The 21,489-nt window shown below is 57.6% G+C and overlaps 1 protein-coding gene across 1 annotated transcript in view; it reads right to left on the bottom strand.

Moving 5' to 3' along the window:
- Positions 1–21,489, bottom strand: part of CACNA1F (calcium voltage-gated channel subunit alpha1 F) — an 88,873-nt gene that overhangs the window by 66,953 nt on the left and 431 nt on the right. Inside the window, exons 2-6 of the mRNA XM_074531036.1 lie at positions 20,452–20,713; positions 19,227–19,332; positions 9,371–9,510; positions 9,150–9,292; positions 3,539–3,691 (exon numbers count right to left, since the gene is read on the bottom strand). Of these exons, the coding sequence (XP_074387137.1) occupies positions 3,539–3,691; positions 9,150–9,292; positions 9,371–9,510; positions 19,227–19,332; positions 20,452–20,713 (804 nt within the window). The remainder of the gene's footprint in view (positions 1–3,538; positions 3,692–9,149; positions 9,293–9,370; positions 9,511–19,226; positions 19,333–20,451; positions 20,714–21,489) is intronic.

Raw genomic sequence — 21,489 nt, 5'->3', positions numbered from 1 at the left:
AGGAACCCCAAAACCCTGGTGGGGTGTCCTGGGGGATCCCCAGTTCTGGGAGTGGAACAATCTCAGAAATTTTAGGGGAATCTCAGAAATTTTTAGGGGGAATCTCAGAAATTTTTAGGGGGAATCTCAATGTAGGGATCCCAATCCCTGAACGGGAGCCCTGAGGGGACTCTGGGGGTGTCCTGGGGTCTCCAGGGGGGTCTCAGTGTGTTAAGGAACCCCAAAACTCCACTGGGGTGTCCTAGAGAGAATTTAAGGGGGTCTCAGTGTGTCAATGAACCCCAAAACCCCACTGGGGTGTCCTAGAGAGGATTTAGGGGGGTCTCAGTGAGTTAAGGAACCCCAAAACCCCAATGGGGTGTCCTAGAGAGGATTTAGGGAATTTAGGGGAGTCTCAGTGTTCTGGGAACCCCAAAATCCTGCTGGGGTGTCCTGGGAGAGTCTTTAGGGAATCTGGGGGGGTCTCAGTGTGTTAAGGAACCCAAAACCCCGCTGGGGTGTCCTGGGGGGTCCCCAGTTCTGGGAGTGAGACAATCTCAGAAATTTTTAGGGGGAATCTCAGAAATTTTTAGGGGGAATCTCAATGTGGGGATCCCAATCCCTGAACGGGAGCCCTGAGGGCACTCTGGGGGTGTCCTGGGGTCTTCAGGGGGGTCTCAGTGAGTTAAGGAACCCTAAAACTCCACTGGGGTGTCCTAGAGGGAATTTAGGGGGTCTCAGTGTGTTAAAGAACCCCAAAACCCCACTGGGGTGACCCAGAGGGAATTTATGGGGGTCTCAGTGTGTTAAGAAGACCCCACCCCTAAATTAAGGAACTCAGAACCCTGCTGGGCTCTCTTGGGGGGGTTCTCAGTGAATTTAGGGGGGTCTCAGTGTGTCAATGAACCCCAAAACCCCACTGGGGTGTCCTGGAGGGGTTCTCAGTGAATTTAGGGGCGGTCTCAGTGAGTTAAAGAACCCCAAAACCCCACTGGGGTGTCCTGGGGGGTCCCCAGTTCTGGGAGTGGGACAATCTCAGAAATTTTTAGGGGAATCTCAGAAATTTTTAGGGGGAATCTCAATGTGGGGATCCCAATCCCTGAACGGGAGCCCTGAGGGGACTCTGGGGGTGTCCTGGGGTCTTCAGGGGGGTCTCAGTGAGTTAAGGAACCCCAAAACCACACTGGGGTGTCCTAGAGAGAATTTAGGGGGGTCTCAGTGAGTCAATGAACCCCAAAACCCCGCTGGGATGTCCTGGAGAGGATTTAGGGGGGTCTCAGTGAGTTAAGGAGCCCCAAAACCCTGCTGGGGTGTCCTGGGAGGGTCTTCAGGGGATTTAGGGGGGTCTCAGTGGGTCAATGAACCCCAAAATCCTGCTGGGGTGTCCTGGAGGATCCTCAATGCTGGGCTGAGGGGTCTCAGGAATTTTAGGGGGTCTCAACATTCTGGGAACCCCAAAACCCCACTGGGGTGTCCTGGGATATCCCCAGTTCTGGGAGTGGGACAATCTCAGAAATTTTAGGGGAATCTCAGAAATTTTTAGGGGAATCTCAGAAATTTTTAGGGGGAATCTCAATGTGGGGATCCCAATCCCTGAACGGGAGCCCTGAGGGGACTCTGGGGGTGTCCTGGGGTCTTCAGGGGGGTCTCAGTGAGTTAAGGAACCCCAAAACCACACTGGGGTGTCCTAGAGAGAATTTAGGGGGGTCTCAGTGAGTCAATGAACCCCAAAACCCCGCTGGGATGTCCTGGAGAGGATTTAGGGGGGTCTCAGTGAGTTAAGGAGCCCCAAAACCCTGCTGGGGTGTCCTGGGAGGGTCTTCAGGGGATTTAGGGGGGTCTCAGTGGGTCAATGAACCCCAAAATCCTGCTGGGGTGTCCTGGAGGATCCTCAATGCTGGGCTGAGGGGTCTCAGGAATTTTAGGGGGTCTCAACATTCTGGGAACCCCAAAACCCCACTGGGGTGTCCTGGGATATCCCCAGTTCTGGGAGTGGGACAATCTCAGAAATTTTAGGGGAATCTCAGAAATTTTTAGGGGGAATCTCAGAAATTTTTAGGGGGAATCTCAATGTGGGGATCCCAATCCCTGAACGGGAGCCCTGAGGGGACTCTGGGGGTGTCCTGGGGTCTTCAGGGGGGTCTCAGTGAGTTAAGGAACCCCAAAACCCCACTGGGATGTCCTGGGAGAGTCTTTAGGGAATTTAGGGGGGTCTCAGTGAGTTAAGGAACCCCAAAACCCCACTGGGGTGTCCTGGAGGGGTTCTCAGTGAATTTAGGGGGGGTCTCAGTGAGTTAAACCCTCCTGGGGTGTCCTGGAAGGGTCTTTAGGGGATTTAGGGGGGTCTCAGTGAGTTAAAGAACCCCAAAATCCTGCTGGGGTGTCCTAGAGGGAATTTAGGGGGGTCTCAGTGTGTTAAAGAACCCCAAAACCCCACTGGGGTGACCCAGAGGGAATTTATGGGGGTCTCAGTGTGTTAAGAAGACCTCACCCCTAAATTAAGGAACTCAGAACCCTGCTGGGCTCTCTTGGGGGGGTTCTCAGGGAATTTAGGGGGGGGTCTCAAAGTCTTGGGAACCCCAATACCCTCCTGGGGATGTCCTGGAGGGGTTCTCAGTGAATTTAGGGGGGTCTCAGTGTTCTGGGAACCCCAAAACCCTGGTGGGATGTCCTGGGGCATCCTCGGTTCAGAAATTTTAGGGGAATCTCAGAAATTTTTAGGGGGAATCTCAATGTGGGGATCCCAATCCCTGAACGGGAGCCCTGAGGGGACTCTGGGGGTGTCCTGGGGTCTTTAGGGGGGTCTCAGTGTGTTGGGAACCCCAAAACCCCAATGGGGTGTCCTGGAGGGGTTCTCAGTGAATTTAGGGGGGGTCTCAGTGAGTTAAACCCTCCTGGGGTGTCCTGGAAGGGTCTTCAGGGGATTTAGGGGGGGTCTCGGTGAGTTAAAGAACCCCAAAACCCTGGTGGGATGCCCTGGGGGATCCTCGGTTCAGAAATTTTAGGGGAATCTCAGAAATTTTTAGGGGGAATCTCAGAAATTTTTAGGGGGAATCTCAATGTGGGGATCCCAATCCCTGAACCGGAGCCCTGAGGGGACTCTGGGGGTGTCCTGGGGTCTCCAGGGGGGTCTCAGTCAGTTAAGGAACCCCAAAATCCTGCTGGGGTGTCCTGGAGAGGATTTGGGGGGGTCTCAGTGTGTTGGGAACCCCAAAATCCTGCTGGGGTGTCCTGGAGGGGTTCTCAGTGAATTTAGGGGAGTCTCAGTGTGCCAATGAACTCCATAACCCTGCTGGGGGGGTTCTCAGGAGATTTAGGGGGGTCTCAGTGTGTTAAAGAACCCCAAAACCCTGGTGGGATGTCCTGGGGGATCCTCGGTTCAGAAATTTTAGGGGAATCTCAGAAATTTTTAGGGGGAATCTCAGAAATTTTTAGGAGGAATCTCAATGTGGGGATCCCAATCCCTGAACAGGAGCCCTGAGGGGTTTCTGGGGGTGCCCCTGACTCTGGGGGTGCCCCAAACCCCCCGTCCCCCCCCGTTTGCAGCCCCCAGCCCCACCAGAGCCGATGAAGAAGCAGGTCTTGTGCATGCGGCCGATGAAGAGCTCGAGGCCGATGATGGCGTAGATGATGATGACGAAGAGCACGAGCAGCGCGATGTGCAGCAGCGGCACCATGGCCTTCATGATGGAGTTGAGCACGATGTGAAGGCCTGCAGGGGGCACAGGGGGGCCGTGAGAAATCAGGGAGACCCCCAAAGGCTTCGTTATAAATCAGGGAGAATCCCAAAATTCTCATAGAAATCACCAAGAACCCCAAAAATTCTCATAGAAATCACTGAGAGACCCAAAGTCTTCATATAAATCAGTGAAAATCCCAAAACCTTCATAGAAATCAGTGAGAATCCCAAAATCTTCATATAAATCCCTGAGGCTCCCCAAAATTCTCATAGAAATCATTGAGAGACCCAAAAATTCTCATAGAAATCACTGAGAGACCCAAAATTCTCATAGAAATCATTGAGAGACCCAAAATTCTCACATAGATCAGTGAGACCCCCAAAATCTTCATATAAATGCCTGAGGCTCCCAAAATTCTCATAGAAATGACTGAGACCCCAAAAATTCTCATAGAAATCATTGAGAGACCCAAAATTCTCACATAGATCAGTGAGACCCCCAAAATCTTCACATAAATACCTGAGGTTCCCAAAATTCTCATAGAAATCATTGAGAGACCCCAAAAATTCTCATAGAAATCATTGAGAACCCCAAAGTCTTCATATAAATCAGCGAAAATCCCAAAACCTTCATAGAAATCAGTGAGAATCCCAAAACCTTCATAGAAATCAGTGAGAATCCCAAAACCTTCATAGAAATCCCCTAAGATCCCAAAATTCTCATAGAAATCATTGAGACCCCAAAAATTCTCATAGAAATCACTGAGAAATCCTCACCTCAAAAATTCTCATATAAATCATTGAGAACCCCAAAATTCTCATAGAAATCATTGAGAGACCCAAAATTCTCACATAGATCAGTGAGACCCCCAAAATCTTCATATAAATACTTGAGGCTCCTCAAAATTCTCATAGAAATCATTGAGACCCCCAAAGTCTTCATATAAATCAGTGAAAATCCCAAAACCTTCATAGAAATCAGTGAGAATCCCAAAATCTTCATATAAATCCCTGAGGCTCCCCAAAATTCTCATAGAAATCATTGAGAACCCCAAAGTCTTCATATAAATCAGTGAAAATCCCAAAAACCCCCAAAATCTTCATATAAATACCTGAGGTTCCCAAAATTCTCATAGAAATCATTGAGAACCCCAAAATTTCTCATAGAAATGATTGAGAACCCAAAAATTCTCATAGAAATAATTGAGAGACCCAAAAACTCTCATAGAAATGATTGAGAACCCAAAAATTCTCATAGAAATCACTGAGAAATCCTCACCTCAAAAATTCGCATATAAACCCCAAAATTCTCATATAAAGCATTGAGAAACCCAAAAATTCTCATAGAAATCACTGAGAGCCCCAAAATTCTCACACAGATCAGTGAGACCCCCAAAGTCTTCATATAAATCAGTGAAAATCCCAAAAACCCCCAAAGTCTTCATATAAATACCTGAGGTTCCCAAAATTCTCATATAAATCATTGAGACCCCAAAAATTCTCATAGAAATCATTGAGACTCCAAAAATTCTCATAGAAATCACTGAGAAATCCTCACCTCAAAAATTCTCATATAAACCCCAAAAATTCTCATATAAAGCATTGAGAATCCCAAAATCTTCATAGAAATCAGTGAGACCCCCAAAATTCTCATATAAATCATTGAGAGACCCAAAATTCTCAAAGAAATCATTGAGAACCCAAAAATTCTCATATAAATCATTGAGAACCCAAAAGTCTTCATATAAATACTTGAGATTCCTAAAATTCTCATATAAATCACTGAGAACCCCATAAATTCCCATATAAATCATTGAACCCCCCAAAATCCCATCACCCAAACCCCCCAAATCCCCCCAAAATCCCCCCAAAATCCCCCCAAATTCCCCCCCAAATCCCCCCAGTTTCTCACTGGGCAGACCCCAAACCCCCCAAATCCCCCCCAAATTCCCCCAAAAATCCCCCCAAATACCCCAATTCTCACTGGGCACCCCCAAGACAAGGAGCAGAACCCAAAACCCCCCCAAATTCCCCCCAAATCCCCCCAGTTCTCACTGGGCACCCCTGAGACAAGGCACAGACCCCAAATTCCCCCGAAATCCCCCCAAATCCCCCCAATTCTCATTGGGCACCCCCGACATGAGGAGCAGACCCCAAATCCCTCCAATCCCCCCAAATTCCCCCCAAAATCCCCCCAATTTCTCACTGGGGACACCGGACACAAGGCACAAACCCCAAATCCCCCAAATTACCCCCAAATCCCCCCCAATCCCCCCAGTTCTCACTGGGCAGACCCCAAACCCCCAAATCCCCCCAAACTCCCCCCAAAATCCCCCCAGTTCTCACTGGGCACCCCTGACACGAGGCGCAGACCCCAAAACCCCCAAATTCTCCCCAAATCCCCCCAATTTCTCACTGGACAGACCCCAAACCCCCCAAATCTCCCCAAATCCCCCCAGTTCTCACTGGGGACCCCCGACACGAGGTGCAGACCCCAAAACCCCCAAATTCCCCCCAAAATCCCTCCAAATCCCCCCAGTTCCCCCCAAATCCCCCCAGTTCTTACTGGGCAGACCCCAAACCATCCAAATTCCCCCCAAATCCCCCCAAATCCCCCCAAATCCCCCAGTTCTCACTGGGCAGACCCCAAACCCCCCAAATTCTCCCCAAATCCCCCCAACTCTCACTGGGCACCCCGGACACGAGGCACAGACCCCAAACACCCCAAATCCCCCCAATTTCTCACTGGGGACACCTGAGACGAAGCACAGACCCCAAACCCCCCAAATCCCCCCCAAAATCCCCCCAGTTTCTCACTGGGCACCCCTGACACGAAGCGCAGACCGCAAACCCCCCAAATCCCGCCAAATCCCCCCAAACTCCCCCCAAATTCCCTCAAATTCCCCCCAAATCCCCCAAATCCCCCCAATTTCTCACTGGGCAGACCCCAAACCCCCCAAATTCCCCCCAAATCCCCCAATTCTCACTGGGCACCCCCGACACGAGGCGCAGACCCCAAACCCCCCAAACCCCCCCAAATCCCCCCAAATTCCCCCAAATCCCCCCCAAACTCCCCCCAAATTCCCCCAAATTCCCCCAAATCCCCCCAAATTCCCCCCAAATTCCCCCCAAATCCCCCCAGATCCCCCCAGCTCTCACTGGGCACCCCCGAGACGAGGCACAGACCCCAAAACCCCCCAAAATCCCCCCAAATATCCCCAATCCCCCCAACTCTCACCCGGACACAAGGTGCAGAACCCAAACCCCCCAAATTCCCCCAATTTCTCACTGGGCAGACCCCAAACCCCCCAAATCCCCCCAAATCCCCCCAATTCTCACTGGGGACCCCCGACACGAGGCACAGACCCCAAAACCACCAAAACCCCCTAAATCCCCCCAAATCCCCCCAGTTCTCACTGGGGACCCCCGACACGAGGTGCAGACCCCAAACACCCCAAATCCCCCCAATTTCTCACTGGGCAGACCCCAAATCCCCCCAAATCCCTCCAAAATCCCCCCAAATCCCCCCAGTTCTCACTGGGCAGACCCCAAATCCCCCCAAACTCCCCCCAAATCCCCCCAAATCCCCCCAAACCCCCCCAATCCCCCCAGTTTCTCACTGGGCACCCCCGACACGAGGCACAGACCCCAAAACCCCCAAATTTCCCCCAAATCCCCCAAATTCCCCCAAATCCCCTCAAATCCCCCCCAAACCCCCCAAATTCCCCCCAATTTCTCACTGGGCAGACCCCAAACCCCCCAAATCCCCCCCCCAAAATCCCCCCAGTTTCTCACTGGGGACCCACATGAGGCACAGACCCCAAATCCCCCAAATCCCCCCAAATCCCCCAAATTCCCCCCAAATCCCCCCAATTTCTCACTGGGCACCCCTGAGACGAAGCACAGACCCCAAACCCCCCAAATCCCCCCAAAACCCCCCCAAACCCCCCAAATTCCCCCCAAAATCCCCCCAAACTCCCCCCAAATCCCCCAGTTCTCACTGGGCACCCCCGACACGAGGCGCAGACCCCAAAACCACCAAAACCCCCTAAATCCCCCCAAATTCCCCCCAAATCCCCCCAATTTCTCACTGGGCAGACCCCAAACCCCCCAAAATCCCCCCAAATTCTCCCCAAATCCCCCCAAATTCCCCCCAAACCCCCCCAGTTTCTCACTGGGCAGACCCCAAACCCCCCCCAACTCTCACTGGGCACCCCGGATACGAGGCACAGACCCCAAACCCCCCAAATCCCCCCAAACTCCCCCCAATCCCCCCAACTCTCACTGGGCACCCCCGAGACGAGGCGCAGACCCCAAATCCCCCCCAGATCCCCCCAGTTTCTCACTGGGCAGACCCCAAACCCCCCAAAACCCCCCAAAATCCCCCCAATTTCTCACTGGGCAGACCCCAAACCCCCCAAAATCCCCCCAAACCCCCCCAGTTTCTCACTGGGCAGACCCCAAACCCCCCAAAATCCCCCCAATATCCCCCCAAATTCCCCCCAAATTCCCCCAAATTCCCCCAAATCCCCCCCAAATCCCCCCAGCTCTCACTGGGCACCCCCGACACGAGGCTCAGACCCCAAACCCCCAAATCACCCAAATTCCCCCAAATCCCCCCTCAAATTCCCCCCAAATCCCCCCAATTTCTCACTGGGCAGACCCCAAACCCCCCAAATCCCCCCCAAACCCCCCCAAAATCCCCTCAAATTCCCCCCAAATCCCCCCAAACTCCCCCCAAATTCCCCCAAATCCCCCCAAATCCCCCCAATCCCCCCAAATTCCCCCAAAATCCCCCCAAGTCCCCCAAACCCCCCCAAATCCCCCAGTTCTCACTGGGCACCCCCGACCCAAATCTGGGCACCCCTGACACCCCAAATCCCGCCAAATCTCCCCAAATCCCCCCCAAATCCCCCCCAAATCCCCCCAATTCTCACTGGGCAGACTCCAAACCCCCCAAATCCCCCCAAAATCCCCCCAAATCCCCCCAAAACCCCCAAAATCCCCCCAGATCCCCCCAGTTTCTCACTGAGCACCCCCGAGATGTGGCACAGACCCCAAATTCTCCCCAAACCCCCCCAATTTCTCACTGGGCAGACCCCAAACCCCCCAATTCCCCCCAAATCCCCCCAAATTCCCCCCAAATTCCCCCCAATTCTCACTGGGCACCCCCAACACGAGGAGCAGATCCCAAAACCACCAAATTCCCCCAAATCCCCCAAATCCCCCCAAATTCCCTCAAATTCCCCCCAATCCCCCCAACTCTCACTGGGCACCCCGGACACGAGGCACAGACCCCAAACCCCCCAAATCCCCCCAAATCCTCCCAATTCTCACTGGGCACCCCCAAGACAAGGAGCAGAACCCAAAACCCCCCAAAATCCCCCCAAATCCCCCCAAACTCCCCCCAAATCCCCCCAAAATCCCCCCAAATTCCCCCAAAATCCCCCCAAACCCCCCCAAATTCCCCCCAAACCCCCCCAGCTCTCACTGGGCACCCCGGACACGAGGCGCAGCGGGCGCAGCACGCGGAAGGCGCGCAGAGCTTTGACATCAAACCCGCCCGGCTTGCCGCTCATGTGGTGGGCATCGCCCGGCTTGTGGGACACCTGCTCCAGGATGACGCTGAACAGCCTGTGGGGACACCAGGAGGTCACACACGGGTGCCACCACCCCCACCAGGTGTCCCCGTGTCCCCAGAGAGGCGCCGACCCCACGATGACGATGACGAAGTCCAGCAGGTTCCACCCGTTGCGGATGTAGGCGCTGGGGTGAAGCACCAGCCCGTAGGCGATGATCTTCAGGAAGGTCTCCACGGTGAAGATGATGAGGAACACGTACTCCACTTGTTCCTGGGGGGGACAATGGGGTCAGCAGCCCATGATTCAGGGGGTTATGGGGTCACCCAGTGTCCCCTTCCCCTTTTGGTCGCTTCTCCAGGAGGACATTTCAGGACATTGCTCCACCATGAGGATGATGAGGAGCATGAGCTCCACCTGCTTCTAGAGGGGCATGGAGGGCAAGGGAAGGTCAGAATCCCCTGACTCAGGGACTTATGGGGTCACCCAGTGTCCCTGTCCCCTTTTGGGGACACCCTGGTCGCTTCTCTCCAGGAGGACATTTCTGTCCCCTCATTGCTCCACCATGAGGATGATGAGGAACAGCTCATCCTCCACCTGCTCCTGGAGGGGGCACAATGGGTGGGGAGGGTCAGCAATCCATGATTCGGGGGGTTATGGGGTCACCCAGTGTCCTTGTCCCCTTTTGGGGTCACCCTGACTCCACCGCATTTCAGGACATATTGGAATCACACCACAACAAGGACATCTCCATCCCCTCATTGCCCCACCATGAGGATGATGAGGAGCATGAGCTCCACCTGCTTCTAGAGGGGCATGGAGGGCAAGGGGAGGTCAGAATCCCCTGATTCAGGGGGTTATGGGGTCACCCAGTGTCCCTGTCCCCTTTTGGGGTCACCCTGACCCCATTGCATTTCAGGACATCTCCATCCCCTCATTGCTCCACCATGAAGATGATGAGGATGATGAGGAACACGAACTCCACTTGCTCCAGGGGGAGACAATGGGGTCAGCAATCCATGATTCAGGGGGTTACGGGGTCACCCAGTGTCCCTGTCCCCTTCTGGGGACACCCTGGTCACTTCTGCAGGAGGACATTTCAGGACATCTCCATCCCCTCATTGCTCCACCATGAGGATGATGAGGAGCATGAGCTCCACCGGCTCCTGGGGGTCATGGGGTCATCATGGGTTGCTGATGCTTTTGGGGTCACCCAGTGTCCCCTTGCCCTTCTGGGGACACCCTGACCCCTTCTCCAGGAGGACATTTCAGGACATCTCCATCCCCTCATTGCTCCACCATGAGGATGATGAGGAGCATGAAATGGGGTCACCCAGTGTCCCCTTCCCCTTTTGGGGTCACCCAATGTCCCTGTCCCCTTCTGGGGACACCCTGGTCGCTTCTACAGGAGGACATTTCAGGACATCTCCATCTTTTTATTGCTCCACCATGAAGATGATGAGGAGCATCAGCTCCACCTGCTCCTGGAGGGGGTACAATGGGTGGGGAGGGTCAGCAATCCATGATTCGGGGGGTTATGGGGTCACCCAGTGTCCTCTTCCCCTTCTGGGGACACCCTGACCCCATTGCATTTCAGGACATCTCCATCTTTTCGTTGCTCCACCATGAAGATGATGAAGAGCAGGAGCTCCACCTGCTTCTAGAGGGGCATGGAGGGCAAGGGGAGGTCAGAACCCCCTGATTCAGTGACTTATGGGGTCACCCAGTGTCCCCTTGCCCTTTTGGGGTCACCCAGTGTCCGCTTCCCCTTTTGGGGACACTCTGACCCCACCGCATTTCAGGACATCTCCATCTTTTCATTGCTCCACCATGAGGATGATGAGGAGCATGAGCTCCACCTGCTTCTAGAGGGGGCACAATGGGTGGGGAGGGTCAGCAGCCCATGATTCAGGGGGTTATGGGGTCACCCAGTGTCCCTGTCCCCTTTTGGGGTCACCCAGTGTCCCCTTCCCCTTCTGGGGACACTCAATGTCCCTGTCCCCTTCTGGGGACACCCTGACCCCCTCTCCAGGAGGACATTTCTGTCCCTTCATTGCTCCACCATGAGGATGATGAGGAGCATGAGCTCCACCGGCTCCTGGGGGTCATGGGGTCATCATGGGTTGCTGACCCTTTTGGGGTCACCCAGTGTCCCTGTCCCCTTCTAGGGACACCCTGACCCCACCGCATTTCAGGACACCTCCATCCCCTCATTGCTCCACCATGAGGATGATGAGGAACAGGAACTCCACTTGCTCCTGCAGGGGACAATGGGTGGGGAGGGTCAGCAGCCCATGATTCAGGGGGTTATGGGGTCACCCAGTGTCCCCTTCCCCTTCTGGGGTCACCCAGTGTCCCTGTCCCCTTCTGGGGACACCCTGGTCGCTTCTCCAGGAGGACATTTCAGGACATCTCCATCCCCTCATTGCTCCACCATGAGGATGATGAGGAACAGCTCATCCTCCACCTGCTCCTGGGGGTCAGAACCCCCAGATTCGGGGGGTTATGGGGTCACCCAGTGTCCCTGTCCCCTTTTGGGGTCACCCAGTGTCCCCTTCCCCTTCTGGGGACACCCTGACCCCTTCTCCAGGAGGACATTTCTGCCCCCTCATTGCTCCACCATGAGGATGATGAGGAACACGAACTCCACTTGCTCCTGGGGGGCACAATGGGTGAGGAGGGTCAGAACGCCCAGATTCAGGGGTTATGGGGTCACCCAGTGTCCCCCTCCCCTTCTGGGGTCACCCTGACCCCATTGCATTTCAGGACATCTCCATCCCCTCATTGCTCCACCATGAGGATGATGAGGAGCATGAGCTCCACCGGCTCCTGGGGGGTCATGGGGTCATCATGGGTTGCTGACCCTTTTGGGGTCACCCAGTGTCCCCTTGCCCTTTTGGGGACACCCTGACCCCTTCTCCAGGAGGACGTTTCTGTCCCCTGATTGCTCCACCATGAGGATGATGAGGAGCAGGAGCTCCACCTGCTTCTAGAGGGGCATGGAGGGCAAGGGGAGGTCAGAACCCCCAGATTCAGGGGTTATGGGGTCACCCAGTGTCCCCTTGCCCTTCTGGGGACACCCTGGTCACTTCTCTCCAGGAGGACATTTCAGGACATCTCCATCTTTTTATTGCCCCACCATGAGGATGATGAGGAACACAAACTCCACCTGCTCCTGGTGGGGCATAATGGGTGGGGAGGGTCAGAAATCCATGATTCAGGGGGTTATGGGGTCACCCAGTGTCCCCTTCCCCTTTTGGGGTCACCCAGTGTCCCCTTCCCCTTTTGGGGTCACCCAGTGTCCCCTTCCCTTTTTGGGGTCACCCTGACCCCACCGCATTTCAGGACATCTCCATCCCCTCACTGCTCCACCATGAAGATGATGAGGAGCATGAGCTCCACCAGCTCCTGGGGGTCATGGGGTCATCATGGGTTGCTGACCCTTTTGGGGTCATCCAGTGTCCCCTTGCCCTTCTGGGGTCACCCTGACCCCACCGCATTTCAGGACATCTCCATCCCCTCATTGCTCCACCATGAGGATGATGAGGAACATGAGTTCCACCTGCTCCTGGAGGGGACAATGGGTGGGGAGGGTCAGCAATCCATTATTTGGGGGGTTATGGGGTCACCCAGTGTCCCCTTCCCCTTTTGGGGTCACCCAGTGTCCCCTTCCCCTTCTGGGGACACCCTGGTCGCTTCTCTAGGAGGACATTTCAGGACATCTCCATCCCCTCATTGCTCCACCATGAGAATGATGAGGAACATGAAATGGGGTCACCCAGTGTCCCCTTCCCCTTTTGGGGTCACCCAGTGTCCCTGTCCCCTTCTGGGGACACCCTGGTCACTTCTCTCCAGGAGGACATTTCAGGACATCTCCATCTTTTTATTGCCCCACTATGAGGATGATGAGGAACACGAGCTCCACCTGCTTCTAGAGGGGCATGGAGGGCAAGGGGAAGGTCAGCAATCCATGATTCAGGGGGTTATGGGGTCACCCAGTGTCCCCTTCCCCTTCTGGGGTCACCCAGTGTCCCTTTCCCCTTTTGGGGACACCCTGACCCCTTCTCCAGGAGGACATTTCTGTCCCCTCATTGTTCCACCATGAGGATGATGAGGAACACGTACTCCACTTGTTCCTGGGGGGCACAATGGGTGGGGAGGGTCAGCAATCCATGATTTGGGGGGTTATGGGGTCACCCAGTGTCCCCTTCCCCTTCTGGGGACACCCTGGTCGCTTCTCCAGGAGGACATTTCAGGACATCTCCATCCCCTCATTGCTCCACCAGGAGGATGATGAGGAGCATGAGCTTCACCTGCTCCTGGGGGTCATGGGGTCATCATGGGTTGCTGACCCTTTTGGGGTCACCCAGTGTCCCCTTGTCCTTCTGGGGACACCCTGACCCCTTCTCCAGGAGGACATTTCAGGACATCTCCATCCCCTCATTGCTCCACCATGAAGATGATGAGGAACATGAGTTCCACCTGCTCCTGGAGGGGGTACAATGGGTGGGGAGGGTCAGCAATCCATGATTCGGGGGGTTATGGGGTCACCCAGTGTCCCCTTCCCCTTTTGGGGACACCCTGGTCGCTTCTCCAGGAGGACATTTCAGGACATCTCCATCCCCTCATTGCTCCACCATGAGCATGATGAGGAACATGAGCTCCACCTGCTTCTAGAGGGGCATGGAGGGCAAGGGGAGGTCAGAACCCCCCAGATTCAGGGGGTTATGGGGTCACCCAGTGTCCCTGTCCCCTTTTGGGGACACCCTGACCCCCTCTCCAGGAGGACATTTCTGTCCCCTCATTGCCCCACCATGAAGATGATGAGGAGCACGAGCTCCACCTGCTCCTGGGGGTCATGGGGTCATCATGGGTTGCTGACCCTTATGGGGTCACCCAGTGTCCCCTTCCCCTTTTGGGGTCACCCTGACCCCACTGCATTTCAGGACATCTCCATCTTTTCATTGCTCCACCATGAGGATGATGAGGAACACGAGCTCCACTTGTTCCTGGGGGGCACAATGGGTGGGGAGGGTCAGCAATCCATGATTCAGGGGGTTATGGGGTCACCCAGTGTCCCCCTCCCCTTCTGGGGTCACCCTGACCCCATTGCATTTCAGGACATCTCCATCCCCTCATTGCTCCACCATGAGGATGATGAGGAGCATGAACTCCACCGGCTCCTGGGGGTCATGGGGTCATCATGGGTTGCTGACCCTTCTGGGGTCACCCAATGTCCCCTTGCCCTTTTGGGGTCACCCTGGTCGCTTCTCCAGGAGGACATTTCTGTCCTCTCATTGCTCCACCATGAGGATGATGAGGAACACGAGCTCCACCTGCTTCTAGAGGGGCATGGAGGGCAAGGGGAAGGTCAGAACCCCCTGATTCAGGGGGTTATGGGGCCACCCAGTGTCCCCTTCCCCTTTTGGGGTCACCCTGACCCCACCTCATTTCAGGACATCTCCATCCCCTCATTGCTCCACCATGAGGATGATGAGGAGCATGAGCTCCACCTGCTTCTAGAGGGGCATGGAGGGCAAGGGGAGGTCAGAACCCCCTGATTCAGGGGGTTATGGGGTCACCCAGTGTCCCCTTCCCCTTTTGGGGTCACCCAGTGTCCCTGTCCCCTTTTGGGGTCACCCAGTGTCCCCTTCCCCTTCTGGGGACACCCTGGTCGCTTCACTAGGAGGACATTTCAGGACATCTCCATCCCCTCATTGCTCCACCATGAGGATGATGAGGAGCATGAGCTCCACTTGCTCCTGGGGGTCATGGGGTCATCATGGGTTGCTGACCCTTTTGGGGTCACCCAGTGTCCCCTTCCCCTTTTGGGGTCACCCTGACCCCTTCTCCAGGAGGACGTTTAGGACATCTCCATCCCCTCATTGTTCTCAGTGTCCCCTTCCCTTTTTGGGGACATTTGGGGACCCTCACTGACCCCTCCACCCTGGGGACATTTGGGGTCCCCTCATTGCTCTCAGTGTCCCCTTTTGGGACATTTGGGGTCCCCTCATTGCTCAGTGTCCCCTTTTGGGGACATTTGGGGTCTCCTCACTGCTCTCAGTGTCCCCTTTGGGGACATTTGGGGTCCCCTCATTGTTCAGTGTCCCCTTCCCTTTTGGGGACCCCCTGACCCCTTCTCCAGGAGGACATTTGGGGTCCCCTCACTGCTCACATTGTCCCTTTTGGGGACATTTGGGGACCCCTCACTGCTCAGTGTCCCCTTCTGGGGACATTTGGGGTCCCCTCACTGCTCACATTGTCCCCTTTTGGGGACATTTGGGGACCCCCACTGACCCCTCCATCCTGGGGACAATTTGGGGACAAGGGACAGGAACACTTTGGGACATTTGGGGACCTTCATTGCTCTCAGTGTCCCCTTTTGGGACATTTGGGGTCCCCTCACTGCTCAGTGTCCCCTTCCTTGGGGACATTTGGGGACCCTCACTGACCCCTCCACCCTGGGGACAATTTGGGGACAAGGGACAGGAACACTTTGGGACATTTGGGGTCCCCTCATTGCTCAGTGTCCCCTTCCCTTTTGGGGACCCCCTGACCCTTTCTCCAGGAGGACATTTGGGGTCCCCTCATTGCTCACATTGTCCCCTTTGGGGACATTTGGGGACCCTCACTGACCCCTCCACCCTGGGGACATTTGGGGACCCTCACTGACCCCTCCACCCTGGGGACACTTTGGGGTCCCCTCACTGCTCACATTGTCCCCTTTTGGGGACATTTGGGGTCCCCCCATTGCTCAGTGTCCCCTTTTGGGGACATTTGGGGTCCCCTCATTGCTCAGTGTCCCCTTCCTTGGGGACATTTGGGGACCCCTCACTGACCCCTCCACCCTGGGGACACTTTGGGGACAAGGGACAGGAACACTTTGGGACATTTGGGGACACCACCCCATCCTTTGGGGGTCACCAGATGAGACATTTGGGGTGTCCTGCCCTGTTGTCCCCACCTCAGGGTGACAAGGGACATTTGGGTCCCCTCCCAGTGTCCCCTTCCCTTTGGGGACAAGGGACAGGAACGCTTTGGGACCTCCCTTTGCCCATGGACAAGTGACAGGGACATTTGGGGACACCGGGGGTGAGATTTGGGGTGTCCTGCCCTGTTGTCCCCCCCCTTGGGGTGACAAGGGACATCTCTGTCCCCCCCAGTGTCCCCTCTGTGGGTGGCAGGGGCGGCTCAGCCGGGATTAGGTGACAAAGCGGATTAGGCAGCGGCACGGGCGGGTGACACGGGGACACAGGGGACACGTGTGACACACGGGGACAGCCCCGCCCCCGCGTGCCAACAGTCCCTGCCACCCCACGGTGCCACCCTCTGGGGTGTCACCCCCACCCCTGGGTCCCCACAGCCCCTGCCACCCCCTCAGGGTGTCACCCTCTGTCACCTCCTCATGGTGTCACCAGCACTCCCGTGTCCCCATAGCCACTGTCACCCCAAGGTGCCACCCTCTGTCACTTCCCCAGGGCGTCACCCACACTCCCGTGTCCCCATAGCCACTGTCACCCCAAGGTGTCACCCTCTGTCACCTCCCCAGGGTGTCCCCACAGCTGCTGCCACCCCACAGTGCCACCCTCTGTCACCTCATCAAGGTGTCACCCGCACCACAGGGTCCCCACACCCTTTGTCACCTCCCTATGGTGTCACCTCCACCCCTGCAGCCCCTGCCACCTCACGGTGTCACCCTCTGCCACCTCCCCAAGGTGTCACCCTCTGTCACCTCCCCAGGGCGTCACAGGGACTCCCCTGGGTCCCCACAGTCCCTGCCACCCGCGGTGCCACCCTCTGGGGTGTCACCCCCACCCCTGGGTCCCCACAGCCACTGTCACCCCAAGCTGCCACCCCCACAAGGTGCCACCCCACAGTGCCACCCTCTGTCACCTCCCCAGGGTGTCACCGGCACCCCTGGGTCCCCATAGCCACTGTCACCCCAAGGTGCCACCCTCTGTCACCTCCCCAGGGTGTCACCCCCACCCCTGGGTCCCCACAGCCACTGCCACCCCACAGTGGCACCCTCTGTCACCTCCCCTTGGTGTCACCGGCACCCCCGGGACCCCACAGCCACTGTCACCCCAAGGTGTCACCCTCTGTCACCTCCCCAGGGTGTCACCAGCACTCCTGTGTCCCCATAGCCACTGTCACCCCAAGGTGCCACCCCCACAAGGTGCCACCCCACAGTGCCACCCTCTGTCACCTCCCCAGGGCATCACCGGCACCCCTGGGTCCCCATAGCCACTGTCACCCCAAGGTGTCACCCTCTGTCACCTCCCAATGGTGTCACCCACACCCCCGGGTCCCCATAGCCACTGTCACCCCAAGGTGCCACCCTCTGTCACCTCATCAAGGTGTCACCCACACCCCTGGGTCCCCACAGTCCCTGCCACCCCACAGTGCCACCCTCTGGGGTGTCACCCACACCCCTGGGTCCCCACAGCCACTGTCACCCCAAGGTGTCACCCTCTGTCACCTCCCCATGGTGTCACCAGCACTCCCGTGTCCCCACAGCCACTGTCACCCCAAGGTGTCACCCTCTGTCACCTCCCCATGGTGTCACCAGCACTCCCGTGTCCCCACAGCCACTGTCACCCCAAGGTGTCACCCTCTGTCACCTCCCCAGGGCGTCACCCCCACCCCTGGGTCCCCATAGCCACTGTCACCCCAAGGTGTCACCCTCTGTCACCTCCCCAGGGCGTCACCCACACCCCTGGGTCCCCATAGCCACTGTCACCCCAAGGTGTCACCCTCTGTCACCTCCCCAGGGTGTCCCCACAGCCGGTGCCACCCCATAGTGCCACCCTCTGCCACCTCCCTACAGTGTCACCTCCACCCCCGTGTCCCCACAGCCGCTGTCACCCCACGGTGCCACCCCCTGGCACCTGCCCAAGGTGTCATCCTGCGGTGCCACCCTCTGTCACCTCCCTATGGTGTCACCCCCGTGTCCCCACAGCCTCTGTGACCTCCCCAAGGTGTCACCCCCAGCCCGGGGGTCAGGGTGGGTCTGGGGTCTCTCCCGTTACCCAGGTGGGTCTGGGGTCTCTCCCCGTGCCCAGGTGGGTCTGGGGGTAGCCGGATGGGTCTGGGGTCTCTCAGGTGGGTCTGGGGGCTCTCCCCGTGCCCAGGTGGGTCTGGGGTCTCACCAGGTTGTGGTTGAAGCCCCCCAGGGCAGTGCCAGGATGGGTGAAGCCCCCCCATGCCCAGGTGGGTCTGGGGTCTCTCCCCATGCCCGGGTGGGTCTGGGGGTGCCTGTGTGGGTCTGGGGTCTCTCCCCGTTCCCAGGTGGGTCTGGGGTCTTTCCCCACTCCCAGATGGGTCTGGGGGCTCTCCCCATGCCCAGGTGGGTCTGGGGTCTCTCCCCGTGCCCGGATGGGTCTGGGGGTGCCCAGGTGGGTCTGGGGTCTTTCCCCACTCCCAGATGGGTCTGGGGGCTCTCCCCGTGCCCAGGTGGGTCTGGGGTCTCTCCCCATTACCCAGGTGGGTCTGGGGTCTTTCCCCACTCCCGAGTGGGTCTGGGGTCTCTCCCCGTGCCCGGGTGGGTCTGGGGTCTCTCCCCGTTACCCAGGTGGATCTGGGGGCTCTCCCCGTTACCCAGGTGGGTCTGGGGTCTTTCCCCACTCCCGAGTGGGTCTGGGGTCTCTCCCTGTTACCCAGGTGGATCTGGGGGCTCTCCCCGTTACCCAGGTGGGTCTGGGGTCTCTCCCCGCTCCCAGGTGGGTCTGGGGTCTCTCCCCACTCCCGAGTGGGTCTGGGGTCCCTCCCCGTGCCCAGGTGGGTCTGGGGGTACCCGGATGGGTCTGGGGTCTCTCAGGTGGGTCTGGGGGCTCTCCCCGTGCCCAGGTGGGTCTGGGGTCTCACCAGGTTGTGGTTGAAGCCCCCTATGCCCGGGTGGGTCTGGGGTCTCTCCCCGCTCCCAGGTGGGTCTGGGGGTGCCCAGGTGGGTCTGGGGTCCCTCCCCGTGCCCTGTGGGTCTGGGGTCTCACCAGGTTGTGGTTGGAGGCGTTGGAGTCGTCCTCGGGGAAGGGGATGTAGACCCCCAGGGCCACGCAGTTGGCGAAGATGGTGGCGAGGATGAGGATGTCGAAGGGTCTGGGGGCGAGTGGGGAGGGGTCTGCAAGGACCCCAAATCCCCCCGACCCCCGCTCAATTCCACTCCAGGATGGTGAGCACAGCCCCCAGACCCCCAAATCCCCCCGACCCCTACTCAATTCCAATCCACAGTTTTGATGGCAGCCCCCAGACTCACAAACCTCCTGAGCCCCCCACTCAATTCCACCCCACGATTGGCACCCCCAGACCCCCCAGAGCCCCCAGACCCCCCAACACCCCCCAGAGCCCCCAGACCCCCAAATCCCCCAGACCCCCACTCACTTCCAATCCACAATGTTGATGGCAGCCCCCAGACTCACAAACCTCCTGAGCCCCCCACTCAATTCCACCCCCCAATTGGCAGCCCCAGACCCCCCAAACCCCCTAAGCCCCCTCCTCACTTCCACTCCACGATGCTGATGGCACCCCCAGACCCCCATGAGCCCCCAGACCCCTCAAACCCCCTCCTCACTTCCACCCCACAATTGGCAGCCCCAGACCCCCAAAAGCCCCCAGAGCCCCCAGACCCCCCAAACCCTCCCCAAGCCCCCTACTCACTTCCAACCCACAATGTTGATGGCAGCCCCCAGACTGAGCCCCCCACTCATTTCCACTCCATGATTGTCACCCCCAGACCCCTCCTCACCTCCACTCCACGATGCTGATCACAGCCCCCCGAGCCCCCCAAACACCCCCAGACCCCCCAAAACCCCCCCAAAGCCCCTGGAGACCCCTCCTCACTTTCACTCCACGACGCTGATGGCCGCTCTCCGGATGGGGTTGTTGAGGCGGAGGCAGAAGAGGGCGTGGGGGGAGCGATGGACGCCCCCAGACCCCAAAACCCCCAGACCCCCCTGAGCCCCCAGACCCCCCAAATCCCCCAGACCCCCCCCGAGCCCCCCAAAACCCCCAAATCCCCCCAGACCCCTCCTCACTTCCACTCCACGATGCTGATGGTCGCCCTCCTGATGGGGTTGTTGAGGCGGAGGCAGAAGAGGGCGCGGGGGGAGCGATGGACGCCCCCAGACCCACAAAGCCCCAAACACTCCCAGACCCCCAAACACCCCCAGACCCCCAAAACCCCCCAGACCCCCCAAATCCCCCCAGCCCCCTCCTCACTTCCACTCCACGATGCTGATGGCCGCTCTCCGGATGGGGTTGTTGAGGCGGAGGCAGAAGAGGGCGCGGGGGGAGCGATGGACGCCCCCAGACCCACCCTGGGGTTTGTGTTTGGGGTGGGGGGGGCGGCGCTGTCGCTGCCCCGGGGGGGTCTCGGGACCCCCCGGAGCCCCCCCGGAGCTCCCCCAGCCCAGGGGCTGCCCCAGGGCCTCGGCCAAGGGGGACAGGTCCTTGGGGGGGCCTGCGGGGGGGACGGGCGGTCAGGGACACCCCAAAATTTTATGGGGCCCCCCCGAATCTTTATGGAGCCTCCAAACCCTCGGGGACCCCCAAAACTATCAGGGACCCCTCCAAAAACACTCAGGGACCCCCCCACAAAACCTTTCTGGGCACTTCCAAACCGTTCTGGACCCCCCCCCAAACCTTTCTGGGCATCCCCAAATTTTGATGGATACCCCCAAACCTTTATGGACCTCCCTCAAACCTTCCAGGACCCCAAAATCCTCCTGGACCCCCCCCAAAACACTCAGGGATCCCCCAAAACCCCTCTTGGACCCCCCCCAAAACACTCAGGGATCCCCCAAAACTGTCAGGGACCCCTCCAAACCTTCCTGGACCCCCCCAAATCTTTATGGATCTCATCAAACCTTCCAGAACACCCCAAATGTCTCCTGAAAACCTTCAACCCGTCCTGGACCCCCCCCAAAACCTTCATGGGGAACCCCCAAAACCCTCAGGGACCCCCCCAAATCTTTATGGACACCCCCAAACATTCCTGCACACCCCCAAATATTTCCGCACCCCCCCCAAACTTTTATGGAACCTTCCCAAACCTTTCCGGACCCCCAAAACCCTCAGGGACCCCTCAAAACCTTCCAGAACCCCCCCAAAACCCTTAAGGACCCACCCAAACCCTCAGGGACTCCCCAAAATCCTCAGGGATCCCCCCAGACCCTCAGGGACACCCCCCCAAATCTTAATGGAGCCCCCTAAACCTTTCCGGACCCCCCTAAATCTTGATGGACTCTCCCAAATCTT

This window comes from Zonotrichia albicollis, chromosome 34, assembly GCF_047830755.1.
Source record: "Zonotrichia albicollis isolate bZonAlb1 chromosome 34, bZonAlb1.hap1, whole genome shotgun sequence".
Classification (NCBI taxonomy): domain Eukaryota; kingdom Metazoa; phylum Chordata; class Aves; order Passeriformes; family Passerellidae; genus Zonotrichia; species Zonotrichia albicollis.
Note: the sequence above shows the minus strand (reverse complement) of the source record. Positions and strands in the feature narration are given on the sequence as shown.